Below are 22,507 nucleotides of genomic sequence, written 5' to 3' on the forward strand. Positions count from 1 at the left end.
GGACATTGCATCACCCCAATGGAATTCTGTCACTGACTTTAGCATCCCAGTTTTTTCACTTTTTAGTATGCAGCCTTATTTTTTTTTTTAATTTTTGCTGTCACTTACTGAAAAAAAACTTTTCATTCCTTTCTTTTCTACCTGCAATGCCACTTATGAAACAATTTAACAACACTAGAACATACTCTATTCCATTCTGCATTTTTTTACTAAATTCTATTTATAAACAATCATTGCTTGCTATCAGAGAAAAAAAAAAAACAGCAAGCTCATTTTATTATTTATCATCCAGTCCAAGACATCCGAGTACAGACTCAAAAAAAATGACTGGAAAAATTAATTATGTCTTACTGCTGTCTAAGAACGTCCCATCCACTACCTGTCCCTGTTCAAACATTAGTCACCCAGCATATGTGCTGTCAGTTTCAAGCAGATGTTTTTCTTCTGCTTGGTAGTATTTTATCTCATACCTTTCAATAATGGCTGACCTCTGTGACACAGTAATTTAGTATTCTGCTTTATGGGTTGAGAGGGTGGCCTAATGGTTAAGGTGTTTGTCTTGCAAGCACAAGGTGCAGGGTGTGAGTCTCACAAGGGATAATTTTTTTTTTAATTTTTGCTGTCACTTACTGAAAAAAAAACTTTCATTCCTTTCTTTCCATCTGCAATGCCACTTATGAAACAATTTAACAACACTAGAACATACTCTACTCCATTCTGCATTTTTTTACTAAATTCTATTTATAAACAATCATTGCTTGCTATCAGAGAAAAAAAAAAACAGCAAGCTCATTTTATTATTTATCATCCAGTCAAAGACATCCGAGTACAGACTGGAAAAAATGACTGGAAAAATTAATTATGTCTTACTGCTGTCTAAGAACGCCCCATTTACTACCTGTCCCTGTTCAAACATTAGTCATCCAGCATATGTGCTGTCAGTTTCAAGCAGCTTGTTTTTCTTCTCCTTGGTAGTATTTTGTCTCATACCTTTCACTATTGGCTGACCTCTGTGACACAGTAATTTAGTATTCTGCTTTATGGGTTGAGAGGGTGGCCTAATGGTTAAGGTGTTTGTCTTGCAAGCACAAGGTGCAGGGTGTGAGTCTCACAAGGGATAATTGGCTAGGCTTGAAATGGCTCACAAGGGCAGTTAGCTTAGTACGAACCTATGGCAATGTAGGATGACATCACATTGTTTCATATTGAATAAATACATTTCATGTTGCATTGTCTTTTTGCAGTTTTAATCTCCTCTTTATAACCTTTTAAGTCAGTTGAAATATATCGATCACAGAATCACTGGATCATAGAAAATGCAAGATAAATGGGTCATTTGGCCATTTAATCCTTGCTAGTAACCTACCTTAAACCTAGCCTCACTTTTTTAAGGTCACTCATGCCAAGACGAATTTCTGGATATCCATCAATTTGTCTAACTCTTTTTAAAGGAAGATAGTGTGTAACATAGCTTGATATGGAAAGGAAGCTTGTTCCAGAGAAAGAGTAATCATTACATGATGAATTTGTTTCCACACAGTTATTTGTTTATTTGCAGATTCAGATATAACAAGTCATGGATTGCTTCTTCGCTAATAGTTTGAAAAGCACGGCACAGATTACCATTTAGGAGTCTGTAGGATACTGAATACAGGTACAGGACCTCCAGCCTCTCCTTGTAACTCATGTTTTTTAGGCCTATGATCTTTTTCATTAGGAAAGTGACAAGGATCTTTCTGACTCACAACACATTAGTGACATTTCCTTTACAACACATGCACTTAATCTCCATTTCAGTTACATACACCATGATAAACTCCCTTTATCTCTACTGATGGATACATTGTTACTTTTGTTTTTCTCTTTTCATTATAAGGCATGTACTGTTGGCCCCCTTTCACCACATTCTCCATACAGCTGATACATTTTATAGTTCATAGCAGTATATGCCACCACAACTCTCGAAACAATCTTCTGTACATCAGCCCCCAACATGGCACTGAAACTTTCATAAGTGAAATAAATGTAACCAAATCCTCCCCCACACACACTTTGATGTAGGACTATACAGCTAGCAGTTATGCTCACAAAATAGTGGTGTCAAGGAAAACAGCCTGCAACAGACTGTGGATTTACTTTTCTAACCAATGCATATTTCTTTATTAGCATGCTCCTTAAAAGCTCTATCTGTTAATGGTGAGACTGCTTGTGCTTTATTTGTATTATAGATTAACATGCTAATAAGTGCTAGCATGATTTATGATGGGCAAACAGTGCTCAGCATGTTTTTTAAGTTTTTGTTATTGTTGTTAACATCATAGTTAATGATGTACCATTAAAATATTTTTTGAGATTTACCTCATAACTCTCAACAGTCCAGATTTTCACAGAATGTCCAGATTTTTGCCGCATATTTTCGGTCTATTTCTCATAAAATTTTCTTTTTCTGGCCAATCTTTGGGTACTTGGTAAGGATTAAAGTCAGAAAATATTGACAGGCATTTGAGTGTCAGATTTCCTACCCTTTAGAAAAGTCATTCTAATGCAAAACCTGTTATTCTATCAATTTTATGCAACTGTAAGAGCAACATTAAAAATTGTCCTTATTTTTGGTCCTTTGCCCTTCATTATTTATGGCTTTGTCCAGATTTATTGTGCTAAGAGGATGAGTGGTATGATTTACCTTGCATTGATTGTGGTGTTTGTATTCATAAAACAAGAATTCAGCAAAACTTTGACAACATATGATACCTGAAAGAGCATTAAGTTTATGGTAAGATCCATTCAGAATTCTATCATTTTCATGTTCTTGCTGAGCATGCATGAGATTTCTCCTCATACTCCAGTTTTCAGCAATATCCCTGAAACATGCCAACTGACTGGCTACTATAAACTGTCCATATATATATATATATATATATATATATATATATATATATATATATATATATATATATATACTGAATTTTTCCTTGCCATTGAAGCCCAGGCCATAGATGTAAAGGGTTCAGAACAGACCAAAATAAATAAATAAAATATAATATCAATGCTGGTAAAGAAAGTCAGTAAAATAAGTGATAAGAGGTGCTTTTGTTAAGCATTGTAAGGGCTAATCTCAATAAAACTGCCTTAACTTCATCATGAATGAGCATTTCACAGATACTGTGCAAAATAACATTTTCTGAAAAAAATCTACCAAAAAGACTAGCAAGTTAATGAACTGTTTTGACATGATATCAGTACAGGTCCAATAATTTGACTCCTTGGTAGCACTGCCTGCTAATAAAATGCTCCCTCCAAGCATACACAAATACCAGATGCTGGTGTTTGTGGTTACAGTAATGGTACCAGGGAGTGGGCTGATTACTGGGCAAAGATGCAAATAATCAGTATTTAAAGGGGCCACTCATTAGATGTTGTTTAACTAAAAAAAAGGATCAGTATTTACCAGAAAAATACTAAGCAGTTTAGAGGTTCAATGCCTCTCATTAATGAAGACCATCTGTCATTCCAGACTGCTGGCTGTCCGGAGTGCAACTGCTTACAGTCTTGAATCACACAGAAAAATGTGAAGCAATCTTTTTTGGTGAACAAACAAAAGCACAGTTTGCATTTCTTGTTCAGTAAAAGTGATTTTCTCACATTTGGTTTGCTTGAACACAGCACTGACAGTACAATGATTAAGAGCCAGAGGGACAAAAGTGTTGCATTCAGTTGAATAGTACAATACAGTCTAAACATGAAAGACTACAGGCATGATTAACACTACATAATAATCAGAATTGTCAGGGTTAAGAAACAGAGGCAAGTAGATTACAAAAAATGTTTGTCTTGATGTTATGCTATCAACTATTTGCAGATGAATAAAAGAGAATTTTAGCTGGTGTATCTACCATAAATGCATGTAGTCTTACAAAATGCTTAAAGGTAAATTTCTGAATAGTTATAAACTAAATTTTTGTACTGGTAATAATCACTTTATTAAATCACATACATTCAATAGAAAAATGTAACAAAAGCATGCAGTTGATAAAAGTTAACGAAACCTGTTCTTTCTGTTTGCTTTCCAGTTCAGCATCCAGGATATCAAGTGTAACAGGCTCACGGATATTGCTACTCTGAAAGGTAAAAACACATAGTCAGAAAAACAGAGCAGTTAATATGCAAAAAGTAGAGAAAATGTTAAAATGCACTCCAGGACAGCATGATAAATGATATATTCACGGTGCTCTTTTAGGATTACAGAAATACAACTACAGTAAACTGCGAGAGGCACCAGATGGTAAGATTAACTGATTAGATATACTTTTCCATAACATCAATAAAAAAACTGTGAAGCAGGTAATGCATTTTAAGACCTGATCTCCTATGAGATTGCAGAGTTTTTCAGTGAATGTCCCCATCAAATTCAAAAGTGTTTCTTTTTGTCTGTCTATAAACTGTTACCAAAATGATGTTTTTAACTGCATAACACATCTGAGTGTAACACCTTCATAAAACCTAGCTATACTATAAAGAAAGAACTATAACAAAAGAAAGATAAAGACCGATCAGTACACAATCACTGTCATGGGCACATATGGATTTTGTACCAGTTTAGCGGGTTGAGTTATGCTTGGCCAGGTCCTTCCCATATTTTTGGTTGCAGAATACTAAAAGCGTTTTCTTCTATACTGCAGTGAAGCTGTATTACCTTGCTATTGAACAATGCATCAAAAGAGAAACAGCATGCATGCTATAATCTATACAAGATAAAGTTTAAAATTTAAATTAAATACAAGACAGCAGTCTTCTGTCTAATCATTAAATAGCACCAGCTTTCTTTTTTAACACAGACTGGCTTTAGACATGTAGGTTAAAGTCAGTTACAAGGTTTGCACAGAGGATGCTACACAGTCTGATACTTGGCATTGGACAATTGTTTGGAATCACCACCGCACTGTGCCAACTTCCCACCAATACAAAGCTGTTAGATATGATACTTGAGAAGGAATCACTATGAATTGCATTTTTATGCATAAAGGACAAGTGTTTACTGCCACTGCACAAAATCAGGGATATGTTGATAGTAAGGGATACATGCAATCCACAGAATGACTTGGATAAGGGAGTCAGCATGATACTGCTGTTAATATACCAGGAAGTTTAGCAGTGCCTGACATTTGTCACTTTATCTCTGTCTAGGCTGATTTTGATTGTCACTGGGATTATAAGCATACATGTTAGACCAAGTGAATGATGAGGCCATTTCTCCTCACAGCAACTGAATTATTAGTAAAATCCCCCTTTTTATGTCATAACATAGCATTTTGATTATATTCTTGCTGCATGCAGCCTTAAATGGGCACATAAAGGTAATCATTTTGATAAATATTCCAATAAGTTAAGACAAATATATGTAAAGCAGTAAAATTCTCCCTCACAGTTTTTCTTAACTTGGTTTAGCAAGTGGTACTCTTGTTACATTTATTTATTGGGTTACTATGATAACTATGTGTGTTTTGTTGCTGTTTTAATAAGCATTTAATTTGTGCAGTGTTTTATATCTGTATACTCTATAGTCAAATTGACATCTTAGCTCAATGTCTAGCAGAGCAATTCTGCTCTGTGTGTGTGTGTGTGTGTGTGTGTGTGTGTGTGTGTGTGTGTGTGTGTGTGTGTGTGTGTGTGTGTATGCCCGTGTTTGTTTGTATGTGCAAATGAAGGATCTAGGAACACTTGGCCAGACTTGATAAGGGATGGGTTTAGGGTAGCTGCCATTCACCATGGACCTGTGCAAGTGGTGTTGCCACAGTTCCTAGTCAATGAACAGAAAAGAAGATTTACATCAGAGAACTATTTCCATGTGCTGCCTAATGGAGAGAGAGCAAAACACACTTAGCTGACATATTCAGCCTCAAAAGATGCAAGAGCAAATGACTATAGTAGTTAGGTACGTGGATATTTCAAGGACTGCAGCCACAGTTGATGAACGCTTTCTGGGATTTGTGCCATTGAATGATACAACTGGGGTAGGACTTACAGAAGCACTTCTTCAGACTCTGCAAAATCATCAAGTGGACATTAATGACTGTTGAGGACTAGAATACAAGAATGGCAGCAACATGAAGGGGAAACAAGCTAGAGTTTAGGCCCGGATAAAACAGATGAATTCAAGGGCTTTTTATGTGCCATGTGCCTGCCATAATTTAAATCTTATAGTTAGTGATGGGAGCACATTCATCACTACAGGAAGTGTCATTCTTTGGATGTCTGCAGAACATTTATGTACTCTGTTCAGCATCATTGAGTCAATGGCAGATCTCAAAGCAGAACATAAAAGTCACTGTGAAGCCACTATCAGAGACTTGCTGGGAATGCAAGATAGACTCTGTCCAAGCAGTGAGATTTCGGTTGAAGGGAGTCATTCAAGCATTACAGGAGATAGATGAAGCAGTATGTACAAGTGAGGCTGCAACATATTAACAAGCAAGTGGACCAGTTCATTGTATGTTTAGTGGTTTGGTATGATGTGCTGACAGAGGTAAATCATGCAAGCAAAGTTCTGCAGAGTCCATCTGTTGATATTTCAATATGTGTCAAAGTGCTGCATCAACTATGGACCTGCTGAAGAATTACACAGAGACAGAATTTCAACATGCCATGGGTGAAGCCTCCAAGATAGCAGAAGAACTGGATGTTGGCACCATATTTCATGAAAAGAGGCAGAGGAAAGTAAAGTAGTTCTTTCACTATGAAGGAGAAGATGAGATTGTACAGGATTCAATGGTAAAGCTACGTATAGACTTCTTCAATGTGCTGCTGAACACAACAATCAAATAATTAACTGACCAGTTTGACCAGCTTTCATAGTTTGATAAGGCTTTTGGATTTTTATCAAATATTAAAACCTTGAGTGACATTGCAGAAGACACATTGCTCCAACACTGCAAAGCTCTGAAAGAACAACTGACTGACAGGATAAATGGCCATTGTGACATTGATGACTCTGACCTTGGACATGAACTAAAAAGCCTTTCTTGAATGACTGATAATGAATCATCACCACAGACTGTGTTAAATTTCCTTATTCGCAATCACTTGCAAGACATATATATAAATACTTATGTTTCACTGAGCATTTATTTGACTGCACCTATTACAGTGGCTATTGCAGAATGCAGCTTTTCTAAGCTGAATCTCATAAAGACATACCTGCATTCGTCAATGAGTCAGGACAGATTTTCAGGCTTAGCTGTGCTCTCAAATGAGCATGAAGTGGGACAAAGTGTATCACATAGCAGCCTCATTGAAGACTTTGTCCAGAATAAAATTCATAAGATAGGTTTATACTACGCTAACTGCTCTTGCGAGCCATTTTTTTAAGCTTAGCCAACTATCCCTTGTGAGACTCAAACCCTGCACCTTATGTTTTTAAGGCAAACACCTTAACCATTAGGCCACTCTCCCAACTGATCCCAGTAAAACTCTAGGTACGTGCTCATATTTCATTTCCAGTAATCTTTTATTATGCCGTAAGGCAGTAAATTTCAGGTAGCAACTAAGCGTGGCTTGTATAGTATGCTGTGTATTCACTAATTTTTTTTTGCCACTTCTGCAGTTTCAAACAATTTCGTTTTTTCTGGAAACTTTCTTTTGAATCCATCTCCATTCTCCACCACTACATTTAGCTCCATCTCCTTCCCAATCTTTTCATCATCTGGAGACAATGTTTTCTCTGCTTCCACATTGCCTGAAAACATTTCTGGTAGTGATTCTACCATTTTTCTTAATTTTCAACACATTTAACTTCCAAATTGCCTTGGCTCTCAGCATCCATGTTTCTTCTGTTCCTCCTGGCTGCCTTAGCACCTGGACAGGAAACAGGAAGTCAGGATGTGTAACACTTAATCTCTTCCCCTAATGCAAAGTGTGTTTTTATTGATATATATTACATATTAGTTACATATCTACATTATTTACATCTATTTACAAATCTCAATACATTATAAACTTCAATTTAAGCATTCCCTCACTCTAATATACAACCAAAAACATTATTTTTTCAAAATCTTTGTCAAAGTCCATTTTTCATTGTATTTAATTTAATTTATTCACATGTTCCATATAGTCCATGAAGCATAACATATTACTCTGTCCATTTTCTTCACTTCTTCCTGTTTTCATGCGCCATAACCAAATTCTATTATGTCCATATTTTTGTTCAAATTTTAGCAAACTTTTCACCCTATTATCTTTGCATATTTCTTTCCAAAAATTAACTCTTTCACATTTCAAAAACACAAGCTCAGTAGTCTAAAACCCCCACACTTATTTCATATTCTATCTTGTTTTTGTTTTATATGGCATATTTGCCTTAACTAACAGTTTTCTAATAGGCAATCTCCATAAAAAATCATTACATTCTTTAATCATGTTATAGTTATTTTATCTCATCATTATGGCTTTTTTCTTATTTATTTCTAAATATTTCCATGGATCAATGCAATAAAACATTTTCATAATACTAAAGTACCATTCCTTTTTATTTTTTCACATATATTAATTTTTTTATTTTTCATAGCACAATTTTGTTTTGGTACTTTCACTTCTTAATTCATAACACTTTAAATTCATTTTTAACCTCCATTATTTCCCACAATTCTTTGTATTTATAATACAGTATCATTTTTATCAAGTTTTTATTTTCCTTCATAATTCCTTTTAATACCTTATATAAAATTAAGGTACTGCTGCATGTACTATTGGGTTTATTAAACCTAAACCTCCTTGCTGTTTTTTCATATATAGAATCCCTCTCCTGACTGGATTCAGTCTAGAGCCCCATATAAAAGAAAATATAATCATCATTAGTTCATATTCATACTTAAATAGTAATCATATAGATGTTAGCAACATAAGCATTTTTCCTATTACCATGGTGTTCAATGTGTGCTTTTTATCTATACGAAAGTCTATTTGATTTCCAAAAGTTAGTCATGTCCTTTACGTCTCTGAGTACATTATCCCATTGTTGTTGTCTGTATTCATTCCTGCCAAATGTTATTCTTAATATCTATATATTTTTTCATTGAACTCAACATCTCCTATCATATCTTCAAAACCAAATACTTTACTTTTCTCCTTATTTATAGTTAAACCATTTTTTTTATTTATAATTAATTTTTCATTTAATTTTTCCATCCTCCATACTTTATTTTTAACAATTAATAATTTATTAATTAATAATCTTGTTGTTCTTCTTCTTTTGGCTGCTCCCGTCAGGGGTCGCCTCAGCAGATCAACTGTTTCCATTTCTTCCTGTCCTCTGCATCTTGCTCTGTCACACCAACCACCTGCATGTCCTCTCTCACCACATCCATAAACCTTATCTTAGTCCTTCCTCTTTTCCTGTTACCTGGCAGCTTCATCCTTAGCATCTTTTCCCCAATATACTCTGCAGCCCTCCTCAGCACATGTCCAAACCAATGTAATCTTGCCTCTCTGGCTTTGTCTCCAAACCTTCCAACCTGGGCTGACCCTCTAATATACTTATTCCTAATCCTGTCCATCCTCGTCACACCCAGTGCAAATCTTAACATCTTCAACTCTGCCATGACAAGCTCTGACTCCTGCTTTATACATTATTACAATAGCACTTTTCATCATTTTGTATCCATCACTACTTGACATTTTATCAATTTCCTTCTCTATTACATTCATAAGTAATGAGAAATATACATTACTAGCTGGGCAACCCTACTTTATTCCACATTCTATTTTAATTTCTTCCCCAATCCAGCCATTTGCATTTAGTTTCACATAATTCCTTTCATAAACACATTTTATTACTTACAATTTATATTTTTTTGCTTACAGTATGTGCCTGCAAAATTCCACATAATGATTTATATTGAATATTATCATAGGCTTTACTTATAACTCCTATCATAACCTTCACTTTTACATTTTTATTTAAGATATCATCAATTATTTATCTTATTATCCATAATAACTCTTGACTTCCTATTCCTTTTCTTCTGAATGCATTTTGGTCATATAATCTAACCATTTTTTGTAACCTTTTTGTAATTATTCTTACAAACATTTTATAATCTGCATTATTCAATCTTATAGGTCTCCATTTTTTTATCTCTTCTATTTCCTTTATTAAATATAAATTTTATAACTCCAGTACATATCTCTTTCTCTTTAATTCCAGTTTCTAACCATTCATTCACAACTTATATAAAAATTATTTTTGCCACTCGTTCATTTCTTTATACATATCATATTTAATTTCATCCATTCCTGTTGCAGAATTCATGTTAATATCTTTTAGAATTTCATTCAATTCCTTCATAGCTCTAAATACTCATTATCTTCATTATATATTTTTCACCTTTATTAATTTGTTCTATGATTTCTTCTTCCTTATACATTCTAAAACACTTTTTTATATTTCTTCTTAAAAGTAAGCAACCAAACAGCTCATAAAACTCTCTCATATACCTATGATTTTTCCATAATTCCATAAGTTCTTTTTTGTCTTATAAATCTAATTCTTTTTCATTAATTCTCTTTATTACATTTCTATACTTATATATTTTTCATCTTTTTGTAATTTAACCCATATAGCCACATGATCTGAAAATTCATCATACTTAATTCCTTTTTTATAACTTTAAACTATCAGGCATTAAAAAATTGAATTTATGTCTTAATTTCATTCCTTTTATAAGTCCCGTGGTTATTCTCTCATACACTTAGCTTCTCATAATTCCTTTAACCATTTCAACATCACAATTGCTCTTATTTGTTTTTAAATTACAGTTAAAATCACCCACCACTATAATGTCCATATTTACACAAGCATATTCAAGAATGTTTTTAAACATAATTTTTCTCTCTTTTTTGTAACATATGCATATAAAGCTATAATTTTATACACATATTTTTCCATCTCACATCTATTACCAAAACTCTCCCTAGTTCCACTATGGTTACAATTAATATTTAAATGCTTTCTTGACAAAATATACATATACCCAAGCATGTTTCTTTCCCCATGTTCCAAACTACCGCACCATTCCAAAGTTTTTCAGTTTGTGTTCTTTCTTCCTCTGTTAATAATCTGATATCTTCTAAAACAATAATATGTGCATCTACTGCAGCACTCCGTTGTAAAACACCTTTTTTTCCTTTTAAGATTTTTCATACTGTTCACATTTAAAGATAATATGTTCAGCTTTTAAGAACAGTTAGTATAATAAAATGTTCACCCCGTCCTTTCTTATTTTCTCTAAGCATTATGTTTTAGAATTTTCTTTTCCTTTCTTTAACTTTTTTTCCTATCAAATTCTTTGTATTTCTGTGTGCCAATCAACTTCTTCCTCACTTGCCTCCTCAGTTTCTTTTTCCTTGTTACTTTCTTTAACTTCATGTATAACCTCTTTATCAGTCCCATCCTTTTGTACATTTTCTTGTATAGCACATTCTTCTTTCTTATCTCTTTTTCTTCTATAACTTTCTTTTCATTTTCTTGCACATTAATTTCACATTTTAACCATGTATGACCAGTATTGCCACATTTTTTTAATTTTAAATCACATTTTTGTATTATGCCCTGCTTTACCACATAAATAACATTTTTTATCACATTCATTGATTAAATTATCACTTTTTTCCACAAAAGTAAGTTTGTGGTTGACCCCTGTAGTTCACAAAACCCCTATTACCATGAACATTAATAATACTAGGTGCGTGCATAACATTATCATTTTCCATTTTCAGTTTTACTCTGCATTCCCATCCCCCTGTCCATAGCCTCTTTCTTCATATATTTTTGCAGTGCCCATCACTTCTTTACTTATAGTTAACAAATGTTCTTTCAGTTCTTTTGCTTCAGCTTCAGTTCTAAACTGGATCATTATCATTTCTTGTCTGTAAAAAGCTTGCACCACATATTCTGACCATAAATAAATATTTTTTGGTTGTTCATATGTACCCAAAAAATTTTCCATGGCCTGCCCAGTCTAAAATATCAAGTAAAAAAAAGTGTCTTTATTAATTAGAATAAATGCTCTTACCTCTTTTGCATTGACACCCACAGGTGCTATAACAGAGAACCAAACATCATACCTGTCCAAACATTCTTCTTCTTTTTACTGCTCACATGTACTGTATACTTCTTTTTTGTTTCTTTTATTTCTTTTTTCTTCCTCGTTGTTCCTTCTCCAACAGTTTGTGCATAAGTTTTTGTCTCTGGAACTTTTTCTGGCACAGTCTCTTCACCTTTTTCTTTTGCTACTTTTTCCATGAAGTTACTTCATGAAATTGCTGCTCCACTTCCTGGTTCACTTTGGTTAACCATTTCTTCCAAATAATCATCCCTCCCCCCACACCCCAGATTGGAAGGTTGTAATTATGCATTTTTCAGAGGTAACTGCCTCTCCCTCAAAGAATCTTCTCTGAAAGTTTTCCTCTGAATCCATCTGTATTACAGCTACAATCTCATTTTCCTCCAATGTCACTTTTATTTTCTGTACCCACATCATCTGAAAAAACTTCTGGTAGCAATTCTACCATTTCAGCTATATTTTCAGCAACTCTTACTCCAGTTTCAGCAAAAAGCTGAATCAGCCATGTTTTCTTCCTATTCCTCCTGGCTGCTTCCTGCATGAACAGGAAATAGGAAGTCAGGATGTGTAACACCCAAAGCCTTCCCCCAACTACTAAGAGTAGGGGAAGTTCCCCAATGCCCTGGCCAGATTTCACCTAGTAGTTTAAATACCAACTCAGGCCTCCCCTGAAAAGAGGCTACCAGCCATGTGTGACTGACCCAGTCAACAAAGGATAATCAAAATAAAATAATTAAATAGTCAGCAGGCAATAATGATAAGAAATTAGGATATTAAAGCTATTAATCAGGAAAGATTAAAAAACATCTCTGCTTTATATTCATACATTCTATTGTATAATGGCTAATGTTTTGAATAGATGTGTGAGTGTATTTGTGTGTCTGTGCATATAGGGAAAACTGGTATTTCTGAGCAATAAAACTGCTGGCTGAGAATCCTAAAAAAAAACAGGATAAAGAACTATGTGCTGTGGCCAAGCTCAGATGACACTTCAAAGTAATCAAGCAATTATAACTTAAAAATCAAAATTTCTTTATTGAAAAACAAATGGATGAGCGATCTTTGTCAGTTGTAAATCCTGTTACATGACATGTGGTATTTATCTGCTTTAACAGAAAGATTATTGTTAACTCCATAAAAAAAGATATAGGAAAAAACAATAGCATTATCAAGGACTGATGTAAAAATAGCATTTTAATTTGATGCAGATCAATAATGTGTACTGTATTATTGCAAAGCAATGAATTTAAGAGTATACCAGCTTACCTGAGGTCGCATGTTGGGATGAAGTAGAAGGTAGCCATTTGTATCAATGGCAAAAAAATACCCATTTGCCCCTAGCTGAAAAAAGAAGACATTTAATGATGTTGATAATTATTGCAAACATAAAAAGAAAACACACAATTTTACTGATTTGTGTTAACTTCTTCTCAACAAAACTCTGATTTACTCAAAAATGCAGAACAAGTGAAGAAGATGAAAAGCTAATGTAAAAATACTTATGTTCTATGAAATGTTCTCAGATTTCTGTCACAGTAAGCCTGTCTCAAACTCAGAAATGTCCATTAGTCTCATCTAGATATCATAAAAATACCCTTGTTTTCTGCAAAAAATATGCTACATGTTACTAAAGCATCCAAACTCCCCTTCACTCTGCAGCACACAATTACCTACTTAATGTTGATTTGGGTTAGTACATTTCCCTTTTACTGTTGGCTTAGAGCCAAATATACCTAACTATTATTATCATCTTTTGCATATATCCTGATCGCTCTAGGGATGATATCCTCACCATTTGAGAAAATGGTCCATAGAGTTTACTACAATGTTTTCAGTCAACATCTATTAATCATCTTATCTGTTCTTGTCCCATCCTTTTGTTGTCATCATGTTTGACCACCCTTGGACTCTATTGTAACTTACATTTTAGTATTACTTCTTAATATCTGTCCTATACTCCACACTCTCACAAAATAATATTTTAAGTCATCCTAGAACTGCACCCATTTCCAACTTCTAAGCATATACCCTTCTTCTTCTTCCCCATTAACTTTGTCTTTATCAGGATGACTACACGTTACCTCTTGGTGATGCGATGCATTTGCAACATATTCCATAAGGGTTTCATTCTCACATTTTCTAAGTCAGTGAAACTCTGTATCTGTTTTCTTGCCACAGCCCCATTTGTACTACACTAAACATTTGCACCTCAATACAATGACCGAACCAATCTCAACTTACACTGCCCTGTCAACTGCTAAGTTCAACAGTCTACAAACTGCTAAATATATTCACTAGTGTCTGTAGTCATAGGTCAAATCAATGCAGCCTCATTGGGTCCAGATCAACTGTGGAAACATAATAATGGCAACACCCATTTCCTAAAACAGAATCTTTGTGTCTATCTATCTATGTGTGTATGTGTGTGGGTATGTGGTTATAAAAGATTTAATGAAAAAGAAGTTCTCCTTCCTACAGCATGCTGGCTGTGGTATTAAGTAAAAATGGGCATTTTTTTTTACTTACTGTATAGCGTGGGATGAGCTTTGCTATATCATCCAAGGCAACATCTATTCCCATGACTCCAAGGATCAGCTGATTCTGAAGAAGGAAACAATTGTAATTACTTTAGTGCATCATCCATTTGTCAATCTTTTTATCCCTTTATTTTAGTCCCTGTCAGTGTCTATAATCTTTGCTCAATAATTTCTAGCTTTTTTCTGTGAAGCACATATAATTTACTGCACATCAGATGATTGTGTACCACAGATATTGCATCAATGTTTCTGAAGAATGCTAAATCTTGCTTGTTGACAGAGGATTGATGCATGTTTCATGTGCTGTTGCACAAACTATGTATATGATGTCTACAGGTTCTTTACCATGAGCATCTCCAGCCACAGAATGAAACCTTCATGTGATAGAAAATGATGCAGTCTGAGTTTAGACTTCAATGCAGTTGCAAGGTTCACATTAATACCTTAACTGGGGATCATTAGTCCTTGTTACACTGATTCAACTGTAACTGATCTAGTCCTGTTAAGATTTTCTTTCTATGCCTTCACAGATCTGATATGACTGCATTATTTGTTTACGGCAGTCCAAAAAATGAGAAAAACAGCTTCTTGTTAGTTTTATCCGCAGTGTTCCATAAGGTCAGATATTCTATAGGTTAGGCCAGTATAAATGTATTGATGATTACCGGACTATATTCCCTGAGTAATCATGGTTTTTTTCTAAATACCTTTATTGAATTATCACTTGTGACACAGGCAAATGTATAGTCATTTAAAAGTAATCAAACTACATTAACATAATAGTCACATATATTGCTATATATCATAAAATCTAAGCAACATTACATACGATATTCAATTTCTGCCCTTTTCCTAAACAAGAAACATTTTTATTAAATCATGACTTACTACACAGGAAATTATAGATTTATATAAATGAAAACAAACCACACCGACATAACTCAAAACACTTGGATGGTCTTTGAACATTCCGGAAGAGACAAATGGGTATAACTAGGTGACAGCACAGATGAAACACCAGATCATACCAGAAAACCCCAGAGTCAAAAGTTTTGATAACTTTCTTTCTGTATTAGTGAAACTTCATTATAAAACAGCTGCCATATCACACACACTCAGTTTTAAAAGTTCTGCTAAAAATCACATGGCCATCAGTGCACCAATGATATGACATTTCCCTTTAAAGTCCTTAAATTAAAACTGATTTCGAAAATAATCCCATCATCCAAACCACGGTGATGCACGACAGTTAAAGTGAATTGCTAATATAATTCTCTTGCTTGCAGCACATTATTATTACTACCCCATATTCAACTCAAATTTCTCAGTTACAGTAAAAAAAAAATAGTTAGCTGGGCCAAAGGCATGTATGTGATTAAAGGAAGACATTTACTTTATGCTTTAGCAAAGCACATGACAGTATACAAAGGTTTTAAACTACTCATTTTACTGTAATTGAGACACCTGACTGGGTTATTAGAGGAGAGTTATATTAATATGCAGGACACAAATGAATTTTATTGGCAGTTCACATTGGCAGCTATGTTGCACTATGGTCTGAATGATGTGATTAGTTTGAAAAGCATTTTAAATGTAAGGGTTTTAAAGTGAAATGTATGACTGGTGTACTCAGTCCTGTGAATGAAGCAGAACTTTTTTAAAATGCGTGGCTGCGATATGGTGGTTATTTCTGATGAAGTCTGAACAATAAAAGAATGAACACGTTAAAAAATGTTGGCTTTGTCACACCCTGGTACAATTTGATGTTTCACTAACAGGGATTAAAGAACAATTGTTGATGGTTCTGTTAAGTGACATCATTACTAAACCAGTGCATTCCAGTCACTGATATCATAAAGTCTGGGAAGAAATAAACACCATACATATGCATAATGTACTATTTTGTAATTCTGACCACCATAAGGCAAAGAAGACAATTGACTTCTTTAAAATTTTGGAAAATTATGACACCCCAATAAGTTACAAATCACTGTTAGTACTGAGCAAATTGTAATTATTATTTGGTCACAGTGAGCGTGAGCGCATCTCTGACATCCACTTTAGGGAATCTGTGGGGCAAAGTAGTACTTTAAAATCCTGTTAATGGAAATAATCTGGCAGGAAGAACACTTGCTAATATTACAAAGACAGTCAAACATTTGTCAGTACCAAATACTGATTTGCACTGCTAGCAATACAACCAGAAAAATGAAGAGACAGACCCTAAACTATTAAGAGCCAATAGCAGACAAGATAGCTTGTTAAAGCTGAGTGGAGTTTCTTTCTCCTAAACATTGGCTTCACTTACCTCGAACTTACCCCTTTCTGTTAAGAACCATTGCACCAACATTTACTCTTACTTTCAATAACTAAGTGATTTTTCTACTACAAATTTTTGTACTGAGTTTAAAACCCCACATTTTTCCTAGTTATCCCTTAACAATAACATTCTCTATCCTTCATGTAACTCCTACTGATAACTTTATCAACTTAATTCAGTTGGACCATTCCATGCACTCATGAGAACCTTGATTTAACTAAATATACCAGCAGCTTCTCATTGTGAATTTTGTGAGATGCTCTTACCTCTCACCTGACCAGTCTTTAGTCACTACATGTTCTAAGAAAGTATAACAACTGCCTCATATTCACTGATAACCTTTACACCTACATTCTTCTGCATATATATCTTTCTCTCTTTCTCATGTTATATATATATATATATATATATATATATATATATATATATATATATATATGTGTGTGTGTGTGTGTGTGTAGACATAGATATTTATATAGAAATAGAAATAGATATATTAATATTTGGGTCTATTTGATTTATCAAAAGAACAATTACCTGAATATGTTTCATTGAGACAGCTTCAACAAAACATTTAAAAAGCTAAACCAAGAAGCACTGAAGTTTTCACCAAGAAACGAACCACACACACACACACACACACACACACACACACACACACACACACATATATATATATATATATATATATATATATATATATACCTATATATATATATATATATATATATATATATATATGCCTCCTGGTTACAATATACTTAGGGCAGATAGAGTAAAGAAAAGAGGAGGTGGAATAGCCATCTTATATAATAGCACACTTAGGTTCATAGGTTCATAGGTTCATACTAGGCTATCTGCCCGAGGGCATTTACAAGCCTAGCCCATCGTTTTGTGGCTTACGCCACCCCTTTAGTATGGGGAACTATACCCATTATTTTGCTGTGCCTCTGTCGAGCAGTGACACTGAGGTAATCCCTGGGGTATATCTTCTCCCATCCATTGGTCAAGATTTCTCTTGAACAAGGCCAGCAGTGCTCTGCCTCACATGTGCGGGATTTTGTTCCACAGCATAGGAGTCTTTGGGTGATGAATCTATCCCTCCAGCACGTCCTATTAATAGCCGTGTCAAGGTTTAAGTCTCCGCCCTTGTGGCTCTGATGGATCTAGATTTTTTGAGGTGAAGCATATTCATCAAATCTGGGTTTGACATGGCCTTGTATGTTAGGCAAAGGTCACCTCTGAGCAAGCGTGGCGACTGAATAGAGCTGGAGTTCTTTCAGTCGGGCAGCATAGGACAGATTTTTGAGACCCTTTATCCTTTTGGTGAGGAACTTTTGTGGCCTCTCCAGCTGCTGCAAGTGTCGGGTCAGATACATTCCGAATGGGGCATTGTACTCAATCATTGGTCTGATGAGTGATGAGTAAAGGGAGACTATGACCTCCCTTGATCTAGATGAGAATCCCTTCATGATAAGGTGGGCAATGTAGAAGGTCTTCCTAACTACTTTAGCTACATGGGTGTCGAATGACAGACTACTATCAACCTGGGTCCCCAGGTCCCTGATAACTTCTTCTGTGCTCAGTGGATTGCCACCTATTTGGTAGCTAGGGGTAACCTTGTTTTTCCCAGGGTATGACTATGCATTTTTGGCATTTAACTTTAGCGTGGCTCTGGCACCAGTTATCCGTTTCTGTGAGACCCTTCTGAAGGATATCTGTGTCAGATGTGTTTTCTACTATGGCTTCAGTTTGCAGTCATCTGCAAACTTTGTCAGCCATAACCCTCCTGTGTTTGCTTGTACTTGAAAGTAGATGCCAAACAAGAGTGGGCCCAGGACTGAGCCCTGTGGGACACCACTTGTGACAGGCTTTGAGTTTGACATGGCGCCAGCAGCTCTGACCCTGTGGGTTCTGTCACTCAGCCAGTTTGCAACCCATCTTGTGATGTATGGGTTGACATTTAAGCTGATGAGTTTTTCAATGATACCAATGGGGTATTGTATCGAAGGCCTTAGCCAGATCGAGGTAGGCTGTATGGACTGCCTTTCCTCATCAATGGCTTTGGTGACTGTTTCAAAAGTCAACCAAGTTTAAAAGGCATGATCTGCCTTTGACAAAGCCAAACTGGGTTGGATCCAAAGTCTGCAAATTCCCTATGTCTTTATTTATGAGGTCCATTATGATCCTCTCCATGGCTTTGCAGATAAGGCTTGTCAAGCTAATGGGCGGTAATTTCCAGGGTCGGTGGAGGCCGCTTTGTGAAGTGGTACCACAGTTGCAGTGCGCCACTCCTGGTTATCCAGAGGTAAGACTTTGATTAAACAGCTGTCCTAGCTGTGGGTTTAATTCCTCATTGAGTTCATGGAGCACAGCCGGGACACCATCAGGTCCCATGGATGCTGTGTTTTTGCTTTGGAGAGCAGTTCTCACTTGGGCTGGAGATGTTTGGGGGCTGCAATCGTTTGGTATAGATATCTCTCCTTTGGGGAGGGAGAAGTTTGCACTGAACCTGTCAGCCAGTATGTTGGCAATGTCTGTAGGATCAGTAATCTTCACATCATTTTGAACTAGCTCTGAGCATATCTGGGAGTTTCCTCCCAGGTTTCTAACATAGCTAAAGAAGGCCTTATGATTGTCTTTTGAGTCTTTAGCTATTTTTCTCTCAATTTGCTTTGGATGATTTTATGAGGGCTCTTAGTTTTTACTTATAGTGATCAAGGGTGTCTTACCTTTTAAGGATTTTCTCTATCTTGTAGTAGCTTCCTCCTTTTGTTGTATAGTTTGTTTATGGCTGGGGTCCACCAGACTGGTTTGGTACAAAGAGTCTTTGTTTTGCTTGGGATTGCCTTATCCATGCAGTCCTGCAGGTGCTGGTAGAAGGCATTTGTAAGTGATTCAGCGGCTTGAGTACTGTTTTCCGGGCCTTAAAGGAGACCACACTAGTCTTTAGAAGTGTGAAGTCGGCTTTGAGAAGTTCTTTACTGTGGTCTTTTTATTTCAGGTGGGGGTGGGATGAGGACCTCCAGCGAGATTAGTTTGTGGTCTGATCTCACCAGTGAGGGGTACACCTCCGGTGTTGAACATTGTGCTCCCATGTTCGTGATGATGAGATCAAGTATGTTATCTCCTCTTGTGGGGATGGTGACTAGTTGTTCCATGGCATTTGAGTTTATGAATTCCAGGAACTTTTGGGCTAGGGTGTTTGGGCTTGAGTAGTGTTCCCAGTCTATATTAGGGTAATTGAAGTCACCTAGTATGATGGTGTTTGGTGATACATTTATCCCCTCTAGTGTTTTCAGGAAGGCCATGTGAGGTTCCTGAGTTTGTGAGGGTGACCTGTAACATGCTACAATTTGCAGAGCACTTAACATCATAACTAACCCTATACAACCACCCCAGGTCTCTAACGCTGAAATACTAGCTCTAAAAATTCTACTAAATAATCATAAGGGCATTAACCTAATTGTCACCTATATTCCCCCTGGGAACAATGTAGAAACACTAGAGGTCATTCTACATTGGATAGCCAACAACTACCCTCAAGAAACCATTGTCCTGGGCAATGTTAATATTGACTGGAACCAATGCACAGCACAGTCCAACCCCATCCCTGTTAACCTACATGGATTCTCTCAGATAATATCATCTACCACACGTACAGGTAACAATAACCAAAAAGAGAGTATACTAGACTGGATACTCACCAACAGTCATCCCAGAACTATATGTCTGGAACTCTCCTAATGATCTTAGTGATCACCTGCTCACATACATCATGAAAGACAAAATTAATTGTACAAGCTTACCTATTTATAGGTCTATCAGATCCAAGAAAAACTTTGACCCAACTAAATTTCAACTTGAACTCAAATCATGTAACTGGACAAAACTAAAGTTCCTTCCCTTGATGAGGCAGTGTCATCATTTAACAATTCATTCCTTACTATACTTGACTCGCATGCCCCTAAACGCTCAATAAGAATTAAAACTCAACTAGCACCCTGGCTAACAACAGACACCAAAACCAAAATAACAACTAGAGACAAAGCGTGGGATAAATGGCGCACTACCAAACTACCCCTAGATCGTATCAAATTCCAACAACTTAGAAATGAGACTAAAAAGCCATCATACTAGATAAGAAAAATTACTTCTACAATCTGCAACATAAACATCAGAATAACCCTCAAAAGTACTGGGCAGGCATAAATAAACTTCTCCAACCAGGCAAATCCACTACTCCGACCCCAGGAACATTATTTGACAAGAGCCAAGAAGATATAGCCAATTCATTCAATACTTTCTTCACAGAAACCATCCAGTCATTAGCTAACCAACTTTCTCCTCCCCACACTTCTATAAACACTATACCCGACTCACCACTCTCTTTTAACTTCCAGCCAGTGTCCACATCCTTTATCAGATCCCTTTTGAAAAACTGAAGCCAACCACCCTTTCAGCCGATCTTCTGCTGGCTGAATACCTGCAAATTGCTGCAGATGTCGTAGCCTACCCTATCTCAATCTTAATTAACAGAACCATAACCGAGGCCTCAATCCCCTCAATTTGGAAAATATCCTATGTTATTCCACTCCACAAAGGAGGTTCATCCACAGAACTATCCAACTATAGACCTATAGCCATACTATCACCACTTGCCAAAATTATGGAAAAGTGCATGCACAACCAACTAATGCTCTATCTAACCCAAAATAAACTACTCACAGACTCTCAACATGGATTCAGACCCCATCATAGTACAACCACTGCCCTCCTCTCTTTTACTGAAAACATTAATCTTAACCGGAATAATAAAAAATATCCTCCGCTCTCTTCCTGGACCTATCGAAAGCCTTTGATATGGTAAACCATCAGTTACTTCTATATACTTTAAAAACCCTGTATCTAGATACTCCAGCCCTTGACTGGTTTCAAGCTTACCTCACTGGGAGACAACAAGCAGTAATGTGGCAAAACAAGCTCTCCTGCCTACTAACAAATACCATAGGAGTTCCTCAAGGTTCCATATTAGGACCTCTCCTTTTTTCAGTCTTCATAAACGACTTCCAAACAGTCATCCCTGAAGCCACCTGCATTCAATATGCAGATGACTCGACTATAATATGTTCCAATGCCTCTCTTGCAAATCTACTAACTACCACCCAACATAGCTTCACCAAAGTCGAAAACTGGCTTGCCAACCATCTCCTGATCTTAAATCCAAACAAAACCAAGTTACTTCTCTTCTACCCAACCAATAGATCTCCGACTGAAAACTTCACTATAAAATCCAATAATGGGACCATCATCTCCCGAGACACCTATACAAAGCTATTAGGAGTAAACATTGACAATAAACTCAGATTTGATATACATATCAACCAAGCCATTAAGTCAGTCAACAAGAAACTTGGGACCCTATATAGAATTAAAGCCTTCCTTACCCCGAATGCCAGGGCAGCCACAGCCCATTCACACCTTCTCTGTACCCTACTATATGCCTCTCCTGTCCTCACTCACCTTAACAA

The 22,507-nt window shown here is 36.0% G+C and overlaps 1 protein-coding gene across 1 annotated transcript in view; it reads right to left on the reverse strand.

The window, feature by feature from the left end:
- Positions 1 to 22,507, reverse strand: part of CACNA2D2 (calcium voltage-gated channel auxiliary subunit alpha2delta 2) — a 5,241,953-nt gene that overhangs the window by 446,563 nt on the left and 4,772,883 nt on the right. Inside the window, exons 17-19 of the mRNA XM_044078189.1 lie at positions 14,646 to 14,720; positions 13,386 to 13,460; positions 4,047 to 4,118 (exon numbers count right to left, since the gene is read on the reverse strand). Of these exons, the coding sequence (XP_043934124.1) occupies positions 4,047 to 4,118; positions 13,386 to 13,460; positions 14,646 to 14,720 (222 nt within the window). The remainder of the gene's footprint in view (positions 1 to 4,046; positions 4,119 to 13,385; positions 13,461 to 14,645; positions 14,721 to 22,507) is intronic.

This window comes from Protopterus annectens, chromosome 7.part0 (genome assembly GCF_019279795.1).
Source record: "Protopterus annectens isolate FY-2018-M chromosome 7.part0, PAN1.0, whole genome shotgun sequence".
Taxonomy (NCBI): Eukaryota; Metazoa; Chordata; order Ceratodontiformes; family Protopteridae; genus Protopterus; species Protopterus annectens.